Raw genomic sequence first — 24,325 nt, forward strand, 5'->3', positions numbered from 1 at the left:
GCCTCCCAGCTAGCTAGCAAGTCTGCTTCTGTGAAAAATGATATTAACAACATACAAAGATCATTTTTCACAGCAGCAGACTTACTAACTAGCAAGTGTAAAACAAAAAAGCAAAAGAAAACAACAGCAAAAGACAAGAACATGCAAAGCACCTAATTTGTGTTTCTATTCTGTTTAGGGTCAGTAAAGAACAGAGACAACTGTACATTATTTTGATTGAGTTTGGAAAAAAAAAACCTTACATAAATAAATTACAATGATTTGGACATGTATATTGGCATATTTATTTGTTTTTACTAAAGTTAATTAAGCATTTAGGGAAAAATTGCCAGAGTGGTCACCAGCAAGAGTTGGTGGCTGCATTCTGAGGCCACCAAAATTTTTATTGTGAGAATCCCTGCTCTAGGCAGGGTTAGACCTGCTGGGCTGTGTTGGTAGTCTCATTATTTATTCTTTTCATCCTCTTTTACGCTACCTACTGGTGGTACTTACTCAGAACAGACATCTTCCAACATGATTTCCGTTAGTAAATGGGATATTTAAATCCTCCACGGAGTAAAATATCCATGGAGTTAAATATCCATGGAAAGACTGAGAAGAATTATAAAAGCAAACCTAGGTGCCTTATATTGAAGCATGACAACCCTTTCTTCGGTACATGGAAAATATGCTAAACAAAGTAAATTAACTAAGTTAGTGTTCCTCAATTAACATCTGAAGAGGTTTGAGATTGTGAGACAGAAGTCCTCGGTGTGACCTAGACCCTGCTTCGGGGGACATTTAACAGAGGGGAAAGAAGAGAAGAAAAGAAGTCTCCATCTAGAATCGGTAGATATATCTGCCTTGTTTGCCAATCAGGATACTGTGTAAGGCCAATATAGTTACTGAGGGTTTATGCTTGGGGAGCTAAGGATTGTAGGAAAAGATGCGTAGTGTGTAACCTTGACTGCTTATGTGATTCTTTCTCAAATAAATGTGCATTAAGCATATTGGTTTCCGAATTCTCACTGGTACCGGTAAAACCTGCCCAGCTGTGGACCATTTAAAGATCCGTTTCAACACCTGGCATCGGTGCAAGCCTGGTGTACATAATCAGCTAAAGTAAAAACATGTTACGCAACCAGAGGGAAAAGGTTAAAGATCTTTTTACCTATTCTTTTTCTTTCTTTTCATTGGTCTATTGGCATTAGAGAAGGTAACTTTTTGGCCAGCACATTTTGACCAATTTGACTGTAAATCTTTAAATACACAGACTTCTCCTTTGATCATGCCTGTTTTGTAATAAATCATTTACCTAGTAAATACTATTCACAAAAATGAATGATACTTTAATATAAACTTATGAAAACGGAGAGTTATAGCTCCTGACTGAATAATGCACATGTTCACATTTACAGGATTTTCCACTAGGGATCAGCATGCATCCTTGATTACATTTGCAGAAGCAGGACATTTTTCATAACAACATATCCATTCTAAAGTCTGAAGTTGCTCAAATCACAGAAGTCAATTCTTGCAGATCCACTGCTAATAGGAATAGCAAGTTAGCCAATCACTCTTTTCTTTGCAAACAAATTAGAATGGCTAATTTATACATAGTTTTAACACTTTATGGAAACATTATTAATGATCATATATTGACCCATGCATATGTATTGTAGGGATTAAAAAAAGTTAAAAGTGAAATCACGTATATGATGAAAAAAAATCTACAAATAAAAGTGTAACTAGGATGCTTTGCATTTAGACTTGAATCTGCCAACACTAGCATCAGGATGAATAGCATGAGTTAGAGGATTTCACCAAAATAAGTATAAGTAAGCAATACTTGAGAGATCAAGTGGATTTAGTTCAGAAGGAGAATGCAAGATATAAGAGGGAATACCAGTCAGAACCAGATCATGCAAATAAATTGGAGTTGAGGATATGAATGCTTTGAACATTACTAAGAGAATTTGGAACTTGATTCTCCGTTTCAAAGGAAGCCAATGCACTAATGGAATGGAATGGGAAAAACATGAAAAATTAAGGATGCAGCTCAGTTCTGGGTAAAACATTACAGACTTTATAGAGAAGTGGTGAGAAGACAACAATTAGAACGTTGAGAGAAGAAATTATATAGAAATGTACTAATGTTTTAATAAGAAAAACATGTACTTTTTGTGTATTAAAGAAAGAATAGGAGCTGCATCAGAATAGAACCTATAAACAATTTCCAATGAAGCAAGTGCGTTCATTTATATTTGTATTGCAGTAGTGCCCCAGGGTCCCAATAAGGATTGAGGCCCCATTGTGCTAGTTACTATAAAAATACAAAGGATGACACAGTCCTTGCCTTGTAGAATTTATAATCCAATTTAAGACAAGATGCTACAAGTAGATGTAACAAACAATAGAGGAAATAGTGAGGGAGGATGAGGACCACAGTCATAATAATAATAGGGGTTTATATAGGTTAGTTAATGTAACCACCTTTCTGATTCAAAGAAACTTAAATTGAATCTTTTATGTGCTTAAATAGATATATATCCATAAGCCCCACTAGCCCTCTGTATTCAGCATTAGTGAGACTGATACTGGAATACTGCATCCAGTTCAGGTGATCACATTTTTAAAAAGATGTTGAAAAACTGGAGAAGTGAAAAGAAGAGCCACAAAAAAGATACCAGGGCTGGAAACAAAATGCCTTACATGGAGAGACTTAGAGAGCTCAATCAGGTTAGTTTATCAAAAAGAAGATTAAGAGGTGACTTAACTATCCCATATAAGTTCCTTGGGCAGAAAATACTGGGTACTAAAGGGCTTTTTAATCCAGCAGAGAAAGACATAATAAGAACAAATGGCTGGAAGCTGAATCCAGACAAATTCAAGTTAGAAATAAGGCATAAATTTGTAATAGTGAGCGTGATTTATCACTGGAACAAACCACGAAGGGAAGTGGTAGATTCTATATCTCTTGATGTCTTCACATCAAGACTGGAGGCCGTTCTGGAGGATATGCTTCAGTCAGACAAGTTATTGGGCTCAACACAGGGGTAACTGGGTGAAATTCTATGGCCTGTTGTATACAGGAAGCCAGCTAGAAAGAATCCAACTTCAGAGGACAAGAACATAAAATGGTACTTGAGTCCTAGGACCTATGGAAAAGCATCAGTTATGTAGCATGAAAAAATTCTGCAGCATTTTGAAACATTGTGAAACAAGCAGATGCATGTCCTCTAAAAAGCCAGACATGGATCTGATCCGCATCTGCTTACGGGTGAGAATGAAACTCATATGCTTTATATCTTAAAAAAGTTTCAAATCCAGGAAAACAAAACAAAACAATGAGCTAAGAAAAATGCTCAGGCAAGTAAGCATTCCCATATTTAAATCATGAGACCAAGAGTAATTGAAACATTTCAAAGGACTAAGCACACAGTTGATTCATCTGCAAAAGGCACATACAACCATAGCTCTCATAAAAAACAAAATGGGAAATGGCATGAAAAATGCCCCGTGGTATGGGCAATTACCTATTTTACATATTGAACTAATATTATCCTGCTTCCTAGGGCATTCTAAGAAATTACTTAAGTGGGCTGTCAAGATGCAGATTACATTGTGTTATGGGGCTTTAAACTGACAAGAATTTAGCTGGAAAGAAGGTACAGCTTTGGGAACTTGTTATTTCTTACAACTTGAGAAGAACTGTGCTGGGACTGTGTGTAGGGGCCTAGGCTCCAATTCAGGAAAGCATTTAGGCGCATGCTTAACTTGAAGTATCTGCTTAAGTCCCATTAATTTCAATGGGACTTAAGCATATGCTTAACTTGGAGCATGTGTTTAAGTGCTTTCGTGAACCAAGGCCCGAAAGCAAAAGGCAAAGAACTAGCACTTATTAGTTCTTCGACAGAAGATACCAGAACAGGACATTCTCCTGAAATATAAGACCAGGAAGGAAGGTTTGTGAGAAGGGAAATAGCCTAAAGAGCTAGATTACCCTAAAACATACTGTGGTATAAGTATGGAAGAAGTGAAGAATGAGTTATTTACAAAGTTTTAAGGACAAGATTATGTTTTGCATTTAATATTTGTTTTCCTGAATTTTCATTCTCTTGCTTTCATCTTGCAGTACCCTGGGCCTATGTTTGTTTCTTTACTGCCAACGGTACGAATTAGAGGCACAGAATGCCCAGTTCCTTTAAGGGAACTAAGCTTAACCAACACATTCTACAGACAAACTTAATTCATAGGCGCAGCTTGACTTCTATATTTTGGGGGCGGCTCCAGTCAGGCCAACGGGGACACGTGCATGGTGGGGGCAGCGGCGTATTAACGCCTAAGCCAGCAAATTTATATATAGCAGCCAGAGGCTGCTTCCCCAGATGCCGGTTCACGCCCTCGGCCCCTGCCCCCATTCCCCACCCCCTCCCTGCCCTTAGTGGTTCCCTTCCCCAAATCCCGTCCCTGCCCCCGCCTCCTCTCCTGAGCGAGCCGCGTTCCCCCTTCTTCCCCCCTCCTTTGCAAAGCTGTTTTGAACACAAGCAACGGCAGGGAGCGGGGAGAAGCAGGACCCGGCGGCACGCTCAGGGGAGGAGGCAGAGTCGGAGCAGAGGTGAGCTGCAGCGGGGCAGGGCCGGGAGCTGCTGGGGGGGCAATTATTTCAGGGCCTAGGGGCGGCAAAATCATTCATCCACCACTGGGGGGGGAAGGGAAAACTCTGTGCCTGCCCACAGGGGCACCATTTCAGACTGGGTTTTTTTGCAGGGGTCAAATTTCACCATGATTCCAGGAGCTACATAACTCAAAACTCTAGGGTTTTTTTTTTTGCAGATAATAACTTAGAAATTATCTGACAGCAGCACTGTATCTAATTCCTATATCAAGCAAGAAAATTAAATATTAGACCTACTCAGCTCTAATATTAACGTGTTCTAACATCCTATGGAAAGTCACTTAAGAGACACTGGTTAGGTTTAAAATTGTAATGTATATTCTTACTCAGATACACTTACTAAAGTCAGAAGTAACCATCATGATCATCTAGTCTGACCTGCACCTTGCAGGCCACAGAACCTCACCTACTCATTCCTGTAATAGACCCCTAAACTCTGACTGAGTTACTGAAGTCCTCTAATCATGGTTTAAAGACTGCAAAAGCGGCAAAGAGTCCTGTGGCACCTTACAGACTAACAGACGTACTGGAGCATGAGCTTTCATAGGTGAATACCCACTTCGTCGGATGCATGTAATGGAAATTTCCACAGGCAGGTATAAATATGCAAGCAAGAATCAGGCTAGGGATAACGAGGTTGGTTCAATCAGAGAGGATGAGGCCCTCTTCTAGCAGCTGAGGTGTGAACACCAAGGGAGGAGAAACTGCTTTTGTAGTTGGCTAGCCAGTCACAGTCTTTGTTTAATCCTGAGCTGATGGTGTAAAATTTGCAAATGAACTGAAGCTCAGCAGTTTCTTTTTGAAGTCTGGTGCTGAAGTTTTTTTGCTGCAGGATGGCTACCTTTAAATCTGCTAGTGTGTGTCCACGGAGGTTGAAGTGTTCTCCTACAGGTTTTTGTATATTGCCATTCCTAATATCTGATTTGTGTCCATTTACCCTTTTACGTAGGGACTGTCTCAGTTTGGCCGATGTACATAGCAGAGGGGCATTGCTGGCACATGATTACGTTGATGCTTAACTTCCTCTCTCTCCCTGGTATTTATAATGCCTCTCTCTCCCTGGTATTTATCCCTCTGATGTATTTACAGAGAGCAATCCTTTCTCCCCTCAGCCTTCTTTTGGTTAGACTAAACAAGCCAAGCTCTTTGAGCCTCCTTTCATAAGGTAGGTTTTCAATTCCTCAGATCCTCCTACTAGCCCTTTTTTGCACCTGTTCCAGTTTGAATTAATCTTTCTTAAACATAGGAGACCAGAACTGCACACAGTATTCTAGATGAGGTCTGACTAGTGCCTCGTATAATGGTACTAACACCTCCCTGTCTCTACTGGAAATATCTCACCTGATGCACCCCAAGACTGTATTAGTCTTCTTCACAACCGCATCACATTGATAGCTCATACTCACCCTGTGATCAACAAATACACCCAGGTCTTTCTTCTTCTCTGTCACTTCCAAATGACAAGTCCCCAGCTTATAGCAAAATTTATTGTTGTTAGTCCCTACATGCATGACCTTGCATTTTGCACTATTAAATTTCACCCCATTTCTATTACACCAGTTTACAAGGTCATCCAGGTCTTCTTGTATGGTATTCCAGTCCTCCTCCTTATTGGAAATACCTCCCAACTTTGTGTCATCTGCAAATTTTATTAGCACACACACACTTTTTTTTCCTAACATCAGTAATAAAAATGTTAAATAAGGTTGCTCCCAAGACTGATCCCTGCGGAACTCCACTAGTAACCTCCCTCCAGCCTGACAGTTCACCATTCAGTATGACCTGTTGCAGTCTCCCCTTTAATCAGTTCCTTATCTAACTTTCAGTTCTCATATTAATCCCCATCTTCTCCAGTTTCACTAATAATTTCTCATGTGGAACTATATCAAATGTCTTACTGACATCCAGATAGATTAGATCTACTGCATTTCTTTTGTCTAAAAAATCAGTTATCTTCTCAAAGAAAGACATTAATAACTTTGTTACTACCTCTTGAATACAATTGAAACAACTGTAGAAAATTAAAAAAATTATTAAAGCTAATGTTAAAAAATTATATTGTACACAGGTTAAGAAAAGAATGGCTGTACATCTGGGTATAGTGTTTAGATTATCCACAAATACAAGTTTGTTTTTAAAGTCATAAGATCCATAAAGTGCATAATCAGCAATAACCCAAATTTACGTGAATAAATTTAAGAATACAGTTTAAATATTAGCATTCAAGTATTCAGGTACATCACTCATGAAAAGTTATACAGAGTTGGTTGTGGAAAGCAAATATAGCAATGAGTGAAAACTGTCCATCAGTAATTGAGAATTTAGGGTAGGTTGTCCATTTAGAAAATACAATCCATCAGGGAAATATTTCAGTTACTTTCCAATTTTGCTTCTCATCGGCACTCCAGCTCATCTCACCTGATATTGCCGATGTTTGGTGATGTGCTCTATGTAGATGTCCCTCGACCACCTGATGGCATCTGACACCATGAGTTGCCGCATCAGCCAAGCATAGCGCTGACGGATTCCACATTCTCTCAACATTCTCTCATTACTGTAGTACCAGGCACCTTAGACTCTGACGATCAGTGTGTGTGTCTGAACCTGGTAACCCTTAGCTCTCCAGGTTTCGGCCAGAGGGGCATATTTCTCCACCTTTCGAGCTCGGGCATCACGGAAGGCAAGGGTCCTATTCTCAAAGGGCACTGTGACGTTCACCATCATGATCTTCTGGTCCTCGTTGGCGATGACGATGTCCAGTTGCAGTTTGCTGTCGGTTCCGAGGATGGCAGAGTTCACGGCCACCTTCCCTATGGGTGGCAGGATGGCTCTGACTAGGCGATTCTGGATGGCATTATGATGCAGCTGCCAAGCTCTGGAATGGGGCTTGCAGCTACACAGGATGTGGGGTAGCGTCTCATTGGCATAGCTGCACTTCCTGCATCGCTCGTCCCGATTCCTGTATCTACAATTACTTTCTATCATTTAGAATCATAGAATATCAGGGTTGGAAGGGACTCAGGAGGTCATCTAGTCCAACCCCCTGCTCAAAGCAGGGCCAATCCCCAATTAAATCATCCCAGCCAGGGCTTTGTCAAGCCTGACCTTAAAAACTTCTAAGGAAGGAGATTCTACCACCTCCCTAGGTAACGCATTCCAGTGTTTCACCACCCTCCTAGTGAAAAAGTTTTTCCTAATATCCAACCTAAACCTCCCCCACTGCAACTTGAGACCATTACTCCTTGTCCTGTCCTCTTCTACCACTGAGAATAGTCTAGAACCATCCTCTCTGGAACCACCTCTCAGGTAGTTGAAAGCAGCTATCAAATCCCCCCTCATTCTTCTCTTCTGCAGACTAAACAATCCCAGTTCTCTCAGCCTCTCCTCATAAGTCATGTGTTCCAGACCCCTAATCATTTTTGTTGCCCTTCGCTGGACTCTCTCCAATTTATCCACATCCTTCTTGTAGTGTGGGGCCCAAAACTGGACACAGTACTCCAGATGAGCCCTCACCAATGTCACAGAATCATAGAATCATAGAATATCAGGGTTGGAAGGGACCCCTGAAGGTCATCTAGTCCAACCCACTGCTCGAAGCAGGACCAATTCCCAGTTAAATCATCCCAGCCAGGGCTTTGTCAAGCCTGACCTTAAAAACCTCTAAGGAAGGAGATTCAACCACCTCCCTAGGTAACGGATTCCAGTGTTTCACCACCCTCTTAGTGAAAAAGTTTTTCCTAATATCCAATCTAAACCTCCCCCACTGCAACTTGAGACCATTACTCCTCGTTCTGTCATCTGCTACCATTGAGAACAGTCTAGAGCCATCCTCTTTGGAACCCCCTTTCAGGTAGTTGAAAGCAGCTATCAAATCCCCCCTCATTCTTCTCTTCTGCAGGCTAAACAATCCCAGCTCCCTCAGCCTCTCCTCATAAGTCATGTGTTCTAGACCCCTAATCACTTTTGTTGCCCTTCGCTGGACTCTCTCCAATTTATCCACATCCTTCTTGTAGTGTGGGGCCCAAAACTGGACACAGTACTCCAGATGAGGCCTCACCAATGTCGAATAGAGGGGAACGATCACGTCCCTCGATCTGCTCGCTATGCCCCTACTTATACATCCCAAAATGCCATTGGCCTTCTTGGCAACAAGGGCACACTGCTGACTCATATCCAGCTTCTCGTCCACTGTCACCCCTAGGTCCTTTTCCGCAGAACTGCTGCCTAGCCATTCGGTCCCTAGTCTGTAGCGGTGCATTGGATTCTTCCATCCTAAGTGCAGGACCCTGCACTTATCCTTATTGAACCTCATCAGATTTCTTTAGGCCCAATCCTCCAATTTGTCTAGGTCGTTCTGTATCCTATCTCTGCCCTCCAGCGTATCTACCACTCCTCCCAGGTTAGTATCATCCGCAAATTTGCTGAGAGTGCAATCCACACCATCCTCCAGATCATTTATGAAGATATTGAACAAAACCGGCCCCAGGACCGACCCTTGGGGCACTCCACTTGATACCGGCTGCCAACTAGACATGGAGCCATTGATCACTACCCGTTGAGCCCGACAATCTAACCAGCTTTCTACCCACCCTATAGTGCATTCATCCAGCCCATACTTCCTTAACTTGCTGACAAGAATACTGTGGGAGACCGTGTCAAAAGCTTTGCTAAAGTCAAGAAACAATACATCCACTGCTTTCCCTTCATCCACAGAACCAGTAATCTCATCATAAAAGGCAATTAGATTAGTCAGGCATGACCTTCCCTTGGTGAATCCATGCTGGCTGTTCCTGATCACTTTCCTCTCATGCAAGTGCTTCAGGATTGATTCTTTGAGGACCTGCTCCATGATTTTTCCAGGGACTGAGGTGAGGCTGACTGGCCTGTAGTTCCCTGGATCCTCCTTCTTCCCTTTTTTAAAGATTGGCACTACATTAGCCTTTTTCCAGTCATCCGGGACTTCCCCCGTTCGCCACGAGTTTTCAAAGATAATGGCCAATGGCTCTGCAATCACAGCCGCCAATTCCTTCAGCACTCTCGGATGCAACTCGTCCGGCCCCATGGACTTGTGCACGCCCAGCTTTTCTAAATAGTCCCTAACCCCTCTATCTCCACAGAGGGCTGGCCATCTCTTCCCCATTTTTTGATGCCCAGCGCAGCAGTCTGGGAGCTGACCTTGTTAGTGAAAACAGAGGCAAAAAAAGCATTGAGTACATTAGCTTTTTCCACATCCTCTGTCACTAGGCTGCCTCCCTCATTCATGAAGGGGCCCACACTTTCCTTGGCTTTCTTCTTGTTGCCAACATACCTGAAGAAGCCCTTCTTGTTACTCTTGACATCTCTTGCTAGCTGCAGCTCCAGGTGCGATTTGGCCCTCCTGATATCATTCCTACATGCCCGAGCAATATTTTTATACTCTTCCCTGGTCATATGTCCAACCTTCCACTTCTTGTAAGCTTCTTTTTTATGTTTAAGATCCGCTAGGATTTCACCATTAAGCCAAGCTGGTCGCCTGCCATATTTACTATTCTTTCGACTCATCGGGATGGTTTGGCCCTGTAACCTCAACAGGGATTCCTTGGAATACAGCCAGTTCTCCTGGACTCCTTTCCCCTTCAAGTTAGTCCCCCAGGGGATCCTGGCCATCCGTTCCCTGAGGGAGTCGAAGTCTGCTTTCCTGAAGTCCAGGGTCCGTATCCTGCTGCTTATCTTTCTTCCCTGCATCAGGATCCTGAACTCAACCAACTCATGGTCACTGCCTCCCAGATTCCCATCCACTTTTGCTTCCCCCACTAATTCTACCCGGTTTGTGAGCAGCAGGTCAAGAAAAGCGCCCCCCCTAGTTGGCTCCTCTAGCACTTGCGCCAGGAAATTGTCCCCTACGCTTTCCAAAAACTTTCTGGATTGTCTATGCACCGCTGTATTGCGCTCCCAGCAGATATCAGGAAAATTAAAGTCACCCATGAGAATCAGGGCATGCGATCTAGTAGCTTCCGTGAGCTGCCGGAAGAAAGCCTCATCTACCTCATCCCCCTGGTCCGGTGGTCTATAGCAGACTCCCACCACTACATCACTCTTGTTGCTCACACTTCTAAACTTAATCCAGAGACACTCAGGTTTTTCTACAGTTTCGTACCGGAGCTCTGAGCAGTCATACTGCTCCCTTACATACAGTGCTACTCCCCCATCTTTTCTGCCCTGCCTGTCCTTCCTGAACAGTTTATAACCATCCATGACAGTACTCCAGTCATGTGAGTTATCCCACCAAGTCTCTGTTATTCAAATCACGTCGAATAGAGGGGGATGATCACGTCCCTCGATCTGCTCGCTATGCCCCTACTTATACATCCCAAAATGCCATTGGCCTTCTTGGCTACAAGGGCACACTGCTGACTCATATCCAGCTTCTCATCCACTGTCATCCCTAGGTCCTTTTCCGCAGAACTGCTGCCTAGCCATTCGGTCCCTAGTCTGTAGCTGTGCATTGGGTTCTTCCGTCCTAAGTGCAGGACCCTGCACTTATCCTTATTGAACCTCATCAGATTTCTTTTGGCCCAATCCTCCAATTTGTCTAGGTCCCTCTGTATCCTATCTCTGCCCTCCAGCGTATCTACCACTCCTCCAGGTTAGTATCATCCGCAAATTTGCTGAGAGTGCAATCCACACCATCCTCCAGATCATTTATGAAGATACTGAACAAAACCGGCCCCAGGACCGACCCCTGGGGCACTCCACTTGACACCAGCTGCCAACTAGACATGGAGCCATTGATCACTACCCGTTGAGCCCGACAATCTAGCCACCTTTCTACCCACCTTATAGTGCATTCATCCAGCCCATACTTCTTTAACTTGCTGACAAGAATACTGTGGAAGACCGTGTCAAAAGCTTTGCTAAAGTCAAGAAACAATACATCCACTGCTTTCCCTTCATCCACAGAACCAGTAATCTCATCATAGAAGGCGATTAGATTAGTCAGGCATGACCTTCCCTTGGTGAATCCATGCTGGCTGTTCCTGATCACTTTCCTCTCATGCAAGTGCTTCAGGATTGATTCTTTGAGGACCTGCTCCATGATTTTTCCGGGGACTGAGGCGAGGCTGACTGGCCTGTAGTTCCCAGGATCCTCCTTCTTCCCTTTTTTAAAGATTGGCACTACATTAGCCTTTTTCCAGTCATCCGGGACTTCCCCCGTTCACCACGAGTTTTCAAAGATAATGGCCAATGGCTCTGCAATCACAGCCGCCAATTCCTTCAGCACTCTCGGATGCAACTCGTCCGGCCCCATGGACTTGTGCACGTCCAGCTTTTCTAAATAGTCCCTAACCACCCCTTTCTCCACAGAGGGCTGGCCATCTATTCCCCATGTTGTGATGCCCAGCACAGCAGTCTGGGAGCTGACCTTGTTAGTGAAGACAGAGGCAAAAAAAGCATTGAGTACATTAGCTTTTTCCACATCCTCTGTCACTAGGTTGCCTCCCTCATTCATGAAGGGGCCCACACTTTCCTTGGCTTTCTTCTTGTTGCCAACATACCTGAAAAAACCCTTCTTGTGACTCTTGACATCTAGGCTTGTTACTCTAGACATTTAGGCTACTTACTTTTTGCAGTTCACTGAGCTTGGAACAGATATTTAACTTTAGGAAACATCCTAACAGCCCTTTCTTATCTTAATCACCTGTTCATCACTCTGTTTATAAACAAAATTCTGACTCCCTGCCTGCCTCAAGGGCATAAACTCCGAGCAGTCTCCTGTCTCCTCTGCAGAACTCTTTATATAGCAGACTACTGCCTCCCTGAGGCTTGCAGTTTGGGGGGGCAATGCCCCCAGTGCCTCACCCAAAATCCACCCATAACTTGATTCTCACACAACAAATCACTACACAGTGATCTTTTAGTGCCACCCCTTGGAAACAGATGTGGAAAACCTCCTCCGCATACCCGGCATGGAAACAGATGTTTCAAGGAATGTCCACCCTCTCCCAGATTTTCCCAGGATCTGACTCCTACCTGAAGAGATAGCAACCCTAGAGTAGTATTACTAGCACTCTGAGAGTAGTGTCTATGCTTTTGGGGGTTTTTTGTGCTACCAGTTTAAATAGTACCATGCAATGCATTGCTGATAACCCACATGGATTCTGAATAGAAAATCAGGTTGATTTCAAAATGCCAGCATAACCCTGTGTGAAATTAGTTGGGGCAATTTTTCACCTTTTTGTTATTTCAGAGTTCATTGAAAAAAAAAAACCCTAACAAAAAATCTATATGCAGTATATTGTGCTTAAAATCTGTGTGAGAAAGGAGAGTTTCCCATCAAGGCTTGTGGCTGTACTGTACATTTATTTGTACTGAAAAAGTAGAAATCTTTCACACTATTTATCCTGACTGCAAAATTTAGTCACAGAAGTCAATGAGATCGGAACAAAATTAATCAGGTGGTTTGTGTCAAACTCTCTCCCCTCCAAAAACCAGCCCTCCAAAACTGAATCTTGTCTCCCACCTCTTTGGCTTGTGTGCCAATGGGAATTTCTAAGATAATACTTACGGATACACTTCTTTCCATCTTCATCGAGCTCATAGCCATCATAACACTGACATACATGGGACCCAGGTGTGTTCACACAGATCTGTTCACAGGCATGTTTCTTCACAGCACACAGGTCCTGGGCTGCAAAAAACCATCACATGAATATGAGACTCCTTCACCTTCTATATTGCATAGGCTTATATATTGAAAATGCTGTTCAGGAAGATATGAATAACTCATCAGAGAATGACACATTCTAAGGAGGAGCACGTTTCCAGGACAAGGTTTGAAAAATTTATGCTCTCAAGAGTGAACACATACTGCTTAAGGGCCTGATCCTACACCCACTGAAGTCAATAGCAAAAGTCCATTTACTTGAATGGGGCAGGATCATGCCCTAGTGGACTGGACGAAAAACAAAAGTTTGGATTTTTTTGTTTGTTTAGGTTTTTGGGGAAAAAAATAGAAATAAGTTCTGCAGGTGTCTGAACTTAATCAATGTTTCATTTATTCATTTTTTTCATTTTTGGGTTTTACATTTTTCCTTCCCCCTCCTCTAACTTTTTTCCTTTTCCCTTTTGCCAGTGGCAAGGGCAAGGTAAAGGAAAAAGGAAACCAATAAAGAGAAAAACCAAAAACTGAGAAAAAGGCCCATATTTTTTGTTTTTCAATTTTGTCAGAAAAAACACAGAAAATTTCTAAAATAAAAAAATCTCACAAAAATTACTTATTTTGAAAAAAGGCTCTGTTTGTTTTTACATTAACATTTCAATAGAAAAATGTAGATCAGCTACACTGCTTAATTTAGTACATTTGCTATATGAACATGATGATCTATATATAGCTCAAGAACAATGTGAGGGAGTAATTTAAATAAACAAGTACAATGTGAAATGAATGCAATATGAACATTGTTTGTTAAAACAGTTATTTTCCAGAAATAGAAAGTTAAACCAGAAACATTAATGCTTTTCAAAGTTTAGGATACTGTTTTGAAAATATTATTCTGTGAAATAACAGTTGGCTTCTCCGCAAAATAACAACACAATGGGTAGCCTGTAAGATAGATAGATATATCTTTATCTTACAGGCTACCCATTGTAATATACAGAGAGAGCGAGAGAGAGAGAGGCATAATCCAAGCACAATGCAGTTACATCATTGCAGTGTTTAATGCAGAATGTCAAGATTGTCCAATGGAAAGCTCCCAAACCTTTCAGTTACAGCCAATTTAATGCTATTTACATATTTACAAATGTATTAGGTCCCTGAGTAAACAGATAAAAACACTTAGCACTTATGTACCAGTAGCACTTTTAATCTTCAAAGCATGTTACAAATATTTATTATTTCTTGAAATGTATAAAATACAACAAAAGGTGCCTATCCTCTGGGCATCTATCTCATAAATTAAAAATCACAAAATAAATATAACCATAGAACCGCCCATAAATATATCCACCTTAACCTTCACCCTCCTGCATAGCTGTTAACAAAGAGGAGAAAAAAGAGAAATATTAACTAATTAATCCTTAGAACACCCTTTGGAGCCCATGCTGGTTAAATTATTTTTCATGAACAATTAATTTGATATATGTTTCTGTCTGTGAAGTGTCACTGTTATTACAGACCTGTTAGTTTTTCAAAATTGTTTGACAAATAATTAATGGAAATAAATCCCGCTCTAAGGATTGCTCTCCAACTATTTATAGCAGGTATTGACTTGATTAGTAAATAGTCAGAATTCACTATTCAAGTTATGTGATTGGTCATGAAAATCATGGGCTTTTTTCCTTTCTGTTCCCTGATAAGATAACACTTATAAACTACTTCTGCTCTCTCAAAATTCAGTTTAGTTCTAAAACATTTTACTTCTTGATTAAACAAATCTTGGTTAGTGGGCCAAAATTCACATCCCTCAAACAGTCATAGGACCAATATTTGCTTGTGCAAATATCTGTGAAACATTAAGGGAAAAAAAGGTGCAAATACTGTTGATTCAATATATGATTCAGATGAGGAAGGTGAGGCATTGAGGTTAGGTGATTTGTCTGAAGACATGGAGAGAATGAGTTCTTGCTTTAGACCCCTGCTCAGACTACAGCTTTCCCTCATTCTGCAACATATTTCAACACAATGTAAAAACAACATAGACAGTAGTCAGTGATTTTATGAACTAACAAGGTACAGTTCTGTCACACAGTGAGCTATGACTTTTCACATCATGCTAGAGAAATCCTGAGAATTTCTGAACAGCCATCACTTTATTGTTAGCTGCTGACATGCAGGAAGATATTTTCTACTCTCTTGATTTCCTTTAAGCTTTACGAAGTATTTTACCTTCTACTGCTGCTTTTGTAAACAGGGCAGCAGAATTCTTGTCGCAGACAAGTTTATATGGATGGTCTCAATATTACAAATGCTGTAGCTGCGATGAATGTGCTTAGCAGTCATAGGACAGCAGAACAAAGGAAAAGGTTCGTGGCATTTGGGAGGACTGTTGCTCAAGAGTGGGTTAGGTGTGACAGGTGCAGTGCATCATTTGAAGGCAGCTGGGTTATGAGAGCTGGCGCATGGAACGTTACAGCTGCCCCAGAGTTGGACACCACCCAAGCACAGGGGGAACAGTGTACTGTTGGAGGCAGTGCACGAGCTGCTGCATCAGCATAGAGGAACAACGCAGAGGTGTCCCCAATGAGACCTACCCCAGGACTGCACCCTGACTGGGAGACATGCAGGATACATAATTACCTCTAGTCAAAGGGAAGGAGTGGACTAAGAGGGGCACCAGTGGGCCAGGTGAACCCATATCTTCTTTTGGATGTGCCCTAGGAGCCAAGATAGGGACTACTCTTGTCGTTTCATTGCAACTGTTAAAGCTAGCATACCTAGCGTATTTGTGACCTGTTCTGCCACCCCTTGTCAATCATATTTTTGTCTGAGCCATGCATTGCAATGAACCCACCAGGAGCTGGAGCCCATAGGGTCCAGCAGCTTATGCACCATTTATGCTTGCCTTTGAGTTGTGGTACACTAGGCATGCTACCAAGTACTGTATCTGAAAAGGGTTGATGTACCACAGTGATCCCACTATATTCCTCCTAAATACACACGAACACACCATGTATTCTTTAAAGCTTGTGCTGTTTTACAAGACACCTCCGTCCTCATGCACTAATCCATGGATTTAAGTTTCTTTGAGAATTTGTTTACAGAGCTCAGTCCTGTATTCCTTACTCAGGCAAAACTCCTGTTTGTTTTAGATTAAGTTTTCCTGAGTAAAGAAGCCAATAGTTTGTATTCTAATTAACTTGTAAATGTGCTCAGCAATCAGAACAGTCCAATGACTGTCCTAGACATTATACTGGTGACAGTGGCTATCCTTCGTTGAAGTGATCTGAGCTTCTGTAGCAGGATGACATATAGGGTTTTATCCCCACTATTGCCATGAGGTTCTGAATAACTTGGAGTGCAGCATTGTGACTCAGAACCCTGATGCCTTGGATTTGCTGGGGTAATCTCTTACATTAAATTGTACTTCATCATCAGCTTTATAAAACTCATTAATATTGACAAAGCAGAAATTCAATATTGTAAAGAATGATTTCTTCTAATACTTTCTGCATTTATTACAATAAACATTCTACTTAGCACTTCAGAATGTGTTTGTATTCAGTTTAAGAAGAGAAATGCAATGCTTTATGTTACATGAAAACGTAATTCCAGGAGGCCAGAGTTTAAGTGATCTTATATAAAAACTACATTAAAAGACTGTTAAACTTGCAGAATCAAGCACTCAAAAGTTAGGAAGTGCCAGAATTAAAAATGTATGTGGAACCATAATTCAGACCCCTTGTGTATATGCATTCTGAGTAGGCTGGCAGAAACAATTTTTATTTTTGCATAATTTCAACAGATAATATTGATGTTTATTTTTAAGCATTTTTAAAAATTATTTTTATGTATTTAAATGTTCACAGTTGCACAAAGTTTTTTTTTGGGGGGGGGGTCAGACAATATTTATTTAATGACAGTATATGTTGAGATTTTAAAAGTTAAAGCTTTTTAACTATTAAAACACAAACTGTTAACATCTCATGTCAAAATATACAAAGTAAACAGCCTTAAATCAGGCTCTAATAAGGTCTCAAGCAGCATTTTTTTTACTTTGCCTATCTGTAAGTTTCAGTTATCATCAATGGAAATATTTTTCCGTCTGTTTGTGTGTGTACAGTGAAATAGACATTTATCAACATTTACCGATAAAAAGTTAGTTCTTCCAAGCCTCGCTGTGAGACAGTCTTTAATTACATGATCATAAACTCTCTTTCCGCAAGATCCCTCCTCATTCAGTGCATGGGAAGCATGCTACTCACTGAACAACTAGCTATTCAATATTTCATTTTATCCTCATTGTTCAGCATGCGGTCCCAATGCCTTATTTACTGCAAACTATCCAAACCTTACTCTGAAGACAGAGTAATTATTTCCTCATGGGCTTTTCTATAGCACTCATCATTATAATATTTGAGTGCTTGACAAACGTTAATCAATTTATCTTCACAGCATCCCTGTGAGGAATGTGGTATTGTTTTCCCATTTTGCAAATTGAAATCATTGCACAGGAAACCGTAATACTGGCATTTTCTTACTTCTGAGGGCTTGAATTTGCAAACAGAACATTCTTTTAATGTAGTTATGTACAATTTTCTAGATTTTAAAAAAACAGAAATTCTATCACATAGAAGAATATTGACTCCCACATGGTTCAAATCAGCAGGCTTGGAACCTTTCGATCTTCAGAACAGACCTCCGGCAGTTGAACTAACCAAGTAAATGGTAGCAGTAGTACGCTCTCATCCTCTATACAGACACTAGTCAACAAAATAATTGTAAGAATTTTTCATATGGGCAAAAGAATGCATTTTTCCCTAATCCTCTGGGTTTGTCTATATGGCAAGTCACTGAGTGGCAAGCCCAGGTGTGAATCTACAGCACACCAGCTTTCTGCACAGTAATATCCTGTATGGACCCTGCTACAGTGGAGTAAAATCTCAGAGTGAGGCTTGATTTACAACTATTTGAAAGTGCAATATGCCAAGCCGCACTCCAGAATTTCACTGCCTTGTACAGTGTCCATGGTAACTTGCCATGCAAACAAGTCCTCTGAGAAATGGCTGGCTATTTTTGCTTAAATTGATCATTTAAGATCTACATGCAGGAGAGAGGTCCTTCTTTCTAATGGGAAATTATTCTGTGAAAACTGTATGTTAATTTAACAGTTTCATGATGAAATGTATCAAATACAGGAGTTAAAAGACAACCATACATACAGGGAAACTACCACCTTTTCCAGTCTGCATTAAAGTCAGTAAAACCTTGCTGACTGCAATTAATTTAAGGGCTCTTAACAGCAGAATGGCACACAATAAAGAAAACAAACGATCACTTCTTCTGATGTACGCCAGTTGCTCTTTGTATCCTCTTCTCCTAACATAACTATTCACCACTTCCCATTTGTTAATTTAAAGAAAGGTGTTAAAATATCTAAGGGTACGTCTTCACTACCTGCCAGCTCGGGGATCTATCAGGGATCAATTTAACACGTCTCGTCTAGACATGATAAATCAATCTCCGAATCAACGCCTATACTCCACCTCGGGAGGAGAAGTAAGCAGAGTCGACGAGGGAGCCACCGCAGTCAACTCACCGCCATGAGGACGGCCAGGTAACTCGAACTAAGATACTTTGACTTCAGCTACGCGAATAGCGTAGTGGAAGTTGCATATCTTAGTTCGAAACCCACCCCCCCCAGTGTAGCCCAGGCCTAAATAAGGAAACTATTTATGCAGGAAAGAATGGAAAACTAAACTTATAAACTTGGATAAATACATCTGGTTCATGTTGATAATTAATTGCCCTAAATGTAAACATGACAGAGGTTTATCTTGCACAGAGGTCATGTAGGGAATGTGTTTTTGTGTGTGTGTGCTTGTGAAAATCAGAGGCCAACAGCAATAGCTAGGTCAGGGTCTGTATAACACACAACTCTACCAATGCACTTAATGCCTGATGTACAACACATCTCTTTCCATATTTGATCTCTCCAGGATGTACAGTGCTGTTTGCCTCAAACTGTTTGACAATGTAAAAATATGTCCAGTAGGGAGTATCCTGAGAGCAGACAACATAATTCATTTCACTTTTGAGTTTAGCTAACTGGAACCAAGTCATCTGATTGACGGATGGATGGACGAATGAATGAATGCATGCATGCAAGCAAGCAAATATGGAAAAAACAAGAAAACACATATTGAAGACAAAGTATGGGAGAATAATGTAAAATTTAATCTTGCATATTTTGAATCACAGCTAGAGAAAGGAAGAACAGGATGAGGAAAAATCAGGCTTTAAAGAATGCTATTGCAGAAACAGCAGTGGAAATGCTATCACATTAAAGGCTGAAGTGCGATGGCCCCTATAGTGATTCGCACACACCACTCCAACTGACAATTTTGAAGTCCCACTAAAGATTGAAAGCAGAGTAGGATATGTGTCTACACAGCATTCTGGAATGAGCCTCCAACCTGGGTCAACAGACTTGGCCAAGGAAGGCTCACACTGCAACTTCAAAGGGCTGTCTACACAGCTATTTTTAGAATGCTAGGGCAAGCCCTGCTCGCCCAGTTCTGTTGACCAGGGCTAGGAGGCTCGCTCCAAAATGCGGTACAGACGTACCCATAGAGCCCAGAATCTGCAATTCCAGTTGAGATTCTGGTGATACATAAGTGTATAACATAACAGGAAACAGCAAGAGCTAATAAAGAAAGGATCTTAACCAAAAATGAATAGCAATTAAATTGAGTTATCAGGTTCAATTTTTTGAGAGGGGGATAACAGTGTGAAAGTGAGAGAAAATAAAATAAAAATGCTGAATTTTTAACAGTTTTCAGGAATTATGATCTATTCTAGAAAGCCGGGGGAGAGGGAATATTTCTTCAAAAATACATTTGTTCAGTGAAAATGAAGAGCTGTGGAAGGAGTGAGAGAATGGATAATTTATCTGATGTGATTGTGACAAAAAATTAGCAAGTCTCAGAAGACTTCCTTTTCTAATCTTCTTTTTTGAGACAGGGAAACTGGGAAAACAGAGTAATTTAAACTACATTTTGGAATTGATGTTCATCAAAAGGAAGAATGGGATAAGCACAAGAATAGGAGTCAGGAGATCTGGATTCAATAGCTATATGCTGGATGAGCTTGAACAAGTAACTTATAAGTTTCAATTTCCCCATGTGTAACATGAGAGTGCAGGGGAAGTAATACAAAGCGTACATGGGTATATTGTGAAGTTTAGTTCATTATATTTGCAAACTAATTTGAGAGTCTTGGATGGAAAAAGCTGTAGAAGTAAAAAGTATTATTCTTAAAGTTTTGTTAAAGTGAAGGGGAGACCCCACAGATGAAATCTCATTGTGAAAGGGTAGTCAAAAAAGCAAACAAAATGATAGGGTGAACAAAGAATGGGTCAAAATAATATAACATTATCTTTAAATAAACACATAATAAACAACATGATAGAGATATTTAAAATGGATAGATGGCGCAGAGAAGGTAAATTAGGCACCCCCAATTTACCCTCTCACATAATATAAGAACAATTTGATATTCAATTAAATCGAAAGGCAACAAATGTAAAACTGATAAAAAGAAATACTGTTTATACAAAGCATAATTAACCAGTGGAACTCATTATTATACAGCATCATGGAAGCCAATTGCTTAGATTTAAAAAATATATTAGCCATTTATGTGAATAACAAGAACATCCACAATTATGTTAGATAAGAAGAATTAAACAGTTTATTGAAAGGATATAAAACCTCATGATTTAGATAGGGGTTAGGAAGAACCTTCCCCTCAAGTTATTTCATAATTGTCCCGAGGGGTTTATTGCACTTTCCGATACTATCTGGTACTAAGACCTGAGACAGGATACCTGATGAGATAGACTGTTGGTTAGAGCTGGTATGGAAATGCTCGTGTTCCTGTCTTGGTTCTTTCCAAGACCCTCTGGCTGTCATACACCAACAAATATAAATACCATTTCACTTTGTTACAGTACAATGCTACAGTTTTTAAAAATCAACTTAAAGCTGACAGGCTTTGGAAGGGCTCACAAGAGCTTTTCCATTTACCAAAAAAAGAGGCAAAACTTTGTCCCATCTAATTTGTTTTGGAGACCTCCAATGGTTTTATGCTCATTTGAGTCCTCTTTTTTCCCCTCACTGAAGATGTGAGAGTTTGCATGTGTCATGGGAATGAGAAAAAAATAAAGAAGTTAGAAAAGATAACTTACTGCTGCAAGTCTTCTGGTCAGCGTTCAGAATGTATCCCTGTTTACATTTGCACATGTAGGAGCCAGGAGTGTTAATACAGAAGTGATCACAACCATGCTCAGTTATACTGCATACATGGGGCACTGAAAAAAGAAACATCAGTCATTACCATGATCAGTTAATGGTGACTATAACTAAAATGAAAATAAATTGCTTGTTAAGGATTATACTATAAAAATCTAGAGGTTCTAAAATTAATTTTCAACAATCAAGACAAACACAGAAATCTTAAATCTCCATTTATTATTGTGAAACATACAACAAAAGCATGATAGTAGTATATATTTATGCCTGAAAGTATTTTGTACTTAAGGTATTTCTGTGCCTTATCGAAATCTATATTATGTTTTTGTGAATGGAGTTAACCATTGTGCAAGTTTTCTACCTTAACAGTTAAAATTTTATGTGGAGTTAATATAAATAAAACATAAATTATAGAAGGGTTATTTTCATACACAGTAAGGCAGATATCTTAAAATGTTGAATACTGTGGATTTTAAATAGATATGGAGCCCAATAAAACAAATATATCACATTAAGCTGGTTCAAGAAATAAAATGACTTTAAATACATTCACTTTTGTGGACTATTTAATTATATGATTGTTGAATGAAGAAAATAACCCTACATCAGACTAATGAAATAGAGTGAGTGGCAGACAAACTGATGAGGAAACTTGCACTATTCAGGTAATACAGTGCTGAATGTCATATAAGCATGCAGCTAGATTAAACTGAGGCCCATTCACCTGTAGTCCAATAAACAGAAACTGAACACGAGTATTTTTTCCCCAGGAAAAGAAGAATACCAGCCTTTCTGAATTAAAAACATATTTTTTACTTTCTCACCAAATTAAATTGCAAGTTAAAAGTAGCAAAATGCAAAAGAGTGGGAAATGAAGAAGGAAAGAGAGCATTTGTCTAGTTCTGCAGTGTTCACTGCTGTTTTATTGGGCTTTTGCTTTCTAGATCAGACTGACTCTGGGCATTAAGAATCCCCTATAATCTTTTCTTTCCACTTGAACATTGCTTATATGTCACTTCTGTTACATATCGTGAAACCCTTCCCACTGAATACCTAGTTACGGATAAGTACACTTTGTGCAGTAGCCAGCTAAGAATTTAAGGAGTCTTCATTGTACTAGATGGATGAACCTCTAAATTTATGGACTATATACATTTAACCTCCATATTTTTAATGGCCCCAAAAGAAACCAGAGAAACAGCTCAGCATGTGGTGTGTGTGGTACTTTTAAAGAAAAAATGTGGTTGAAAAACACATACCCTGCATATAGTCTTTGAAACAGTCTCCAGCATTATGAATTCACAACCAGTGTACAAACCAACACTGTTTCTAACCCTCTAATTAAAATTTTTGGATCTTAATATCATCTGCTGTACTACAACTTTTCAAGTGCTTTCATTTATGTGGATAAGGATCTGCTGGAAGGAACTCCTTGTCTTTTTCTTCATACTCTTCTGAATGTGAAATGTAAGCTCTCTGATGCTTCTCCAAACGCAAGTCTCCTGCTGGCTGTATTCCACTAGCCATAATAATTAAATACTATCTTATTATGACAAAAAAAAACCCTTTTAAATCTGCCAATTGCTAAGCAGAAAATGAAGTCATTTTAATGTCCCAGGCATTAGGGAATCTTCCATTTATAAAGTGAGCAAATGTAGCACAAGATGTATTTATAGACTATTACATCAAAAAACCACACACTACCTTAGAAGAACATCCAAGTTGCAAGAACATTCAAATACTCAGAAGTCAGGAAATACTAAAATTAAGGTTCCCTGTGGGTATGTCTACACTGAAATGTAAGCCCAGGTTTAGACTCAGGCTCAAACCTAAACCCCACTTCCATCTACACACAATTCTGTCTGAGTCAGGCCTGGGTACAGGCCCCCAGGACCCTGCAGTGGGTGGAAGGTTTAAGTCCGGCCCCATGGGGGCTCAGGCCCAAACTCCATCTTCTGCATTGGGATAGAGCTTGGGCCTGGGTCCCCCAGACTTCGGACCTGAGAGTCTCTCAATGCTGTCACACAATTCCATGGGCCAGTGTTCTTTATCCTCTCTATAGCCAGTTGATGCCCAGGAAATGGAAGCAACTCTCTTTGTTCAAGTACAGTAGTTCAGTGTTTAACCCTTCCATTTTATTCTGATCGCTGAGCTGCTGACACATTGAACCTTCTCCTTGTTTGCAATGGCCACCAACCAGAAGTCTTTTGCCAACTGCGCTGCTTCCTGATCACAGGAGCACAGCCAGATTTTGGTGAATCTCTGGTGCAAGGTGAGCAAAAAGTTAAATTTTAGCAAGAGTTCCAGGAATGACCACGTGTCCCAGGAAATAGTGAAGAAGCTGGTAGCACTGGGGATTCACCAGACACATGCCCAGTGCAGGAAGTGGCTCAAGACGGACTGTCGGAAAGCCAGAGATGAGAACCATCTAGGAACTTGCCATCATACAACACAGAGCCACCAGAGCTTCACAACAGCCTGGTCAGCCAGGATGGCGACCTTCTCACCCCTGAATCCAGTATAGGACTAGATGATGCTACCAAAATGACTCTGTTACTGAAACCAGTCCCAAAGGAGGCTTTGATGCTGGAGCAGCTGCAGCACATCCTGGGTCTTTACTCAGAGGAGCTTTTTGATGTCCCCCCAGAGAAGCAGCCCGCCATGGAACTGGCAACAGAAACAGAAGAGGCAGAAGTTGCCCCAGAGCCTGGTAGGTTT

At 40.6% G+C, this 24,325-nt stretch overlaps 1 protein-coding gene across 1 annotated transcript in view; it reads right to left on the reverse strand.

The window, feature by feature from the left end:
* The window catches only part of MATN2 (matrilin 2), a 127,819-nt gene that overhangs the window by 62,335 nt on the left and 41,159 nt on the right, over positions 1-24,325 (reverse strand). Inside the window, exons 4-5 of the mRNA XM_077808671.1 lie at positions 21,544-21,666; positions 13,203-13,325 (exon numbers count right to left, since the gene is read on the reverse strand). Of these exons, the coding sequence (XP_077664797.1) occupies positions 13,203-13,325; positions 21,544-21,666 (246 nt within the window). The remainder of the gene's footprint in view (positions 1-13,202; positions 13,326-21,543; positions 21,667-24,325) is intronic.

Source organism: Eretmochelys imbricata, chromosome 2 (assembly GCF_965152235.1).
Source record: "Eretmochelys imbricata isolate rEreImb1 chromosome 2, rEreImb1.hap1, whole genome shotgun sequence".
Taxonomy (NCBI): Eukaryota; Metazoa; Chordata; order Testudines; family Cheloniidae; genus Eretmochelys; species Eretmochelys imbricata.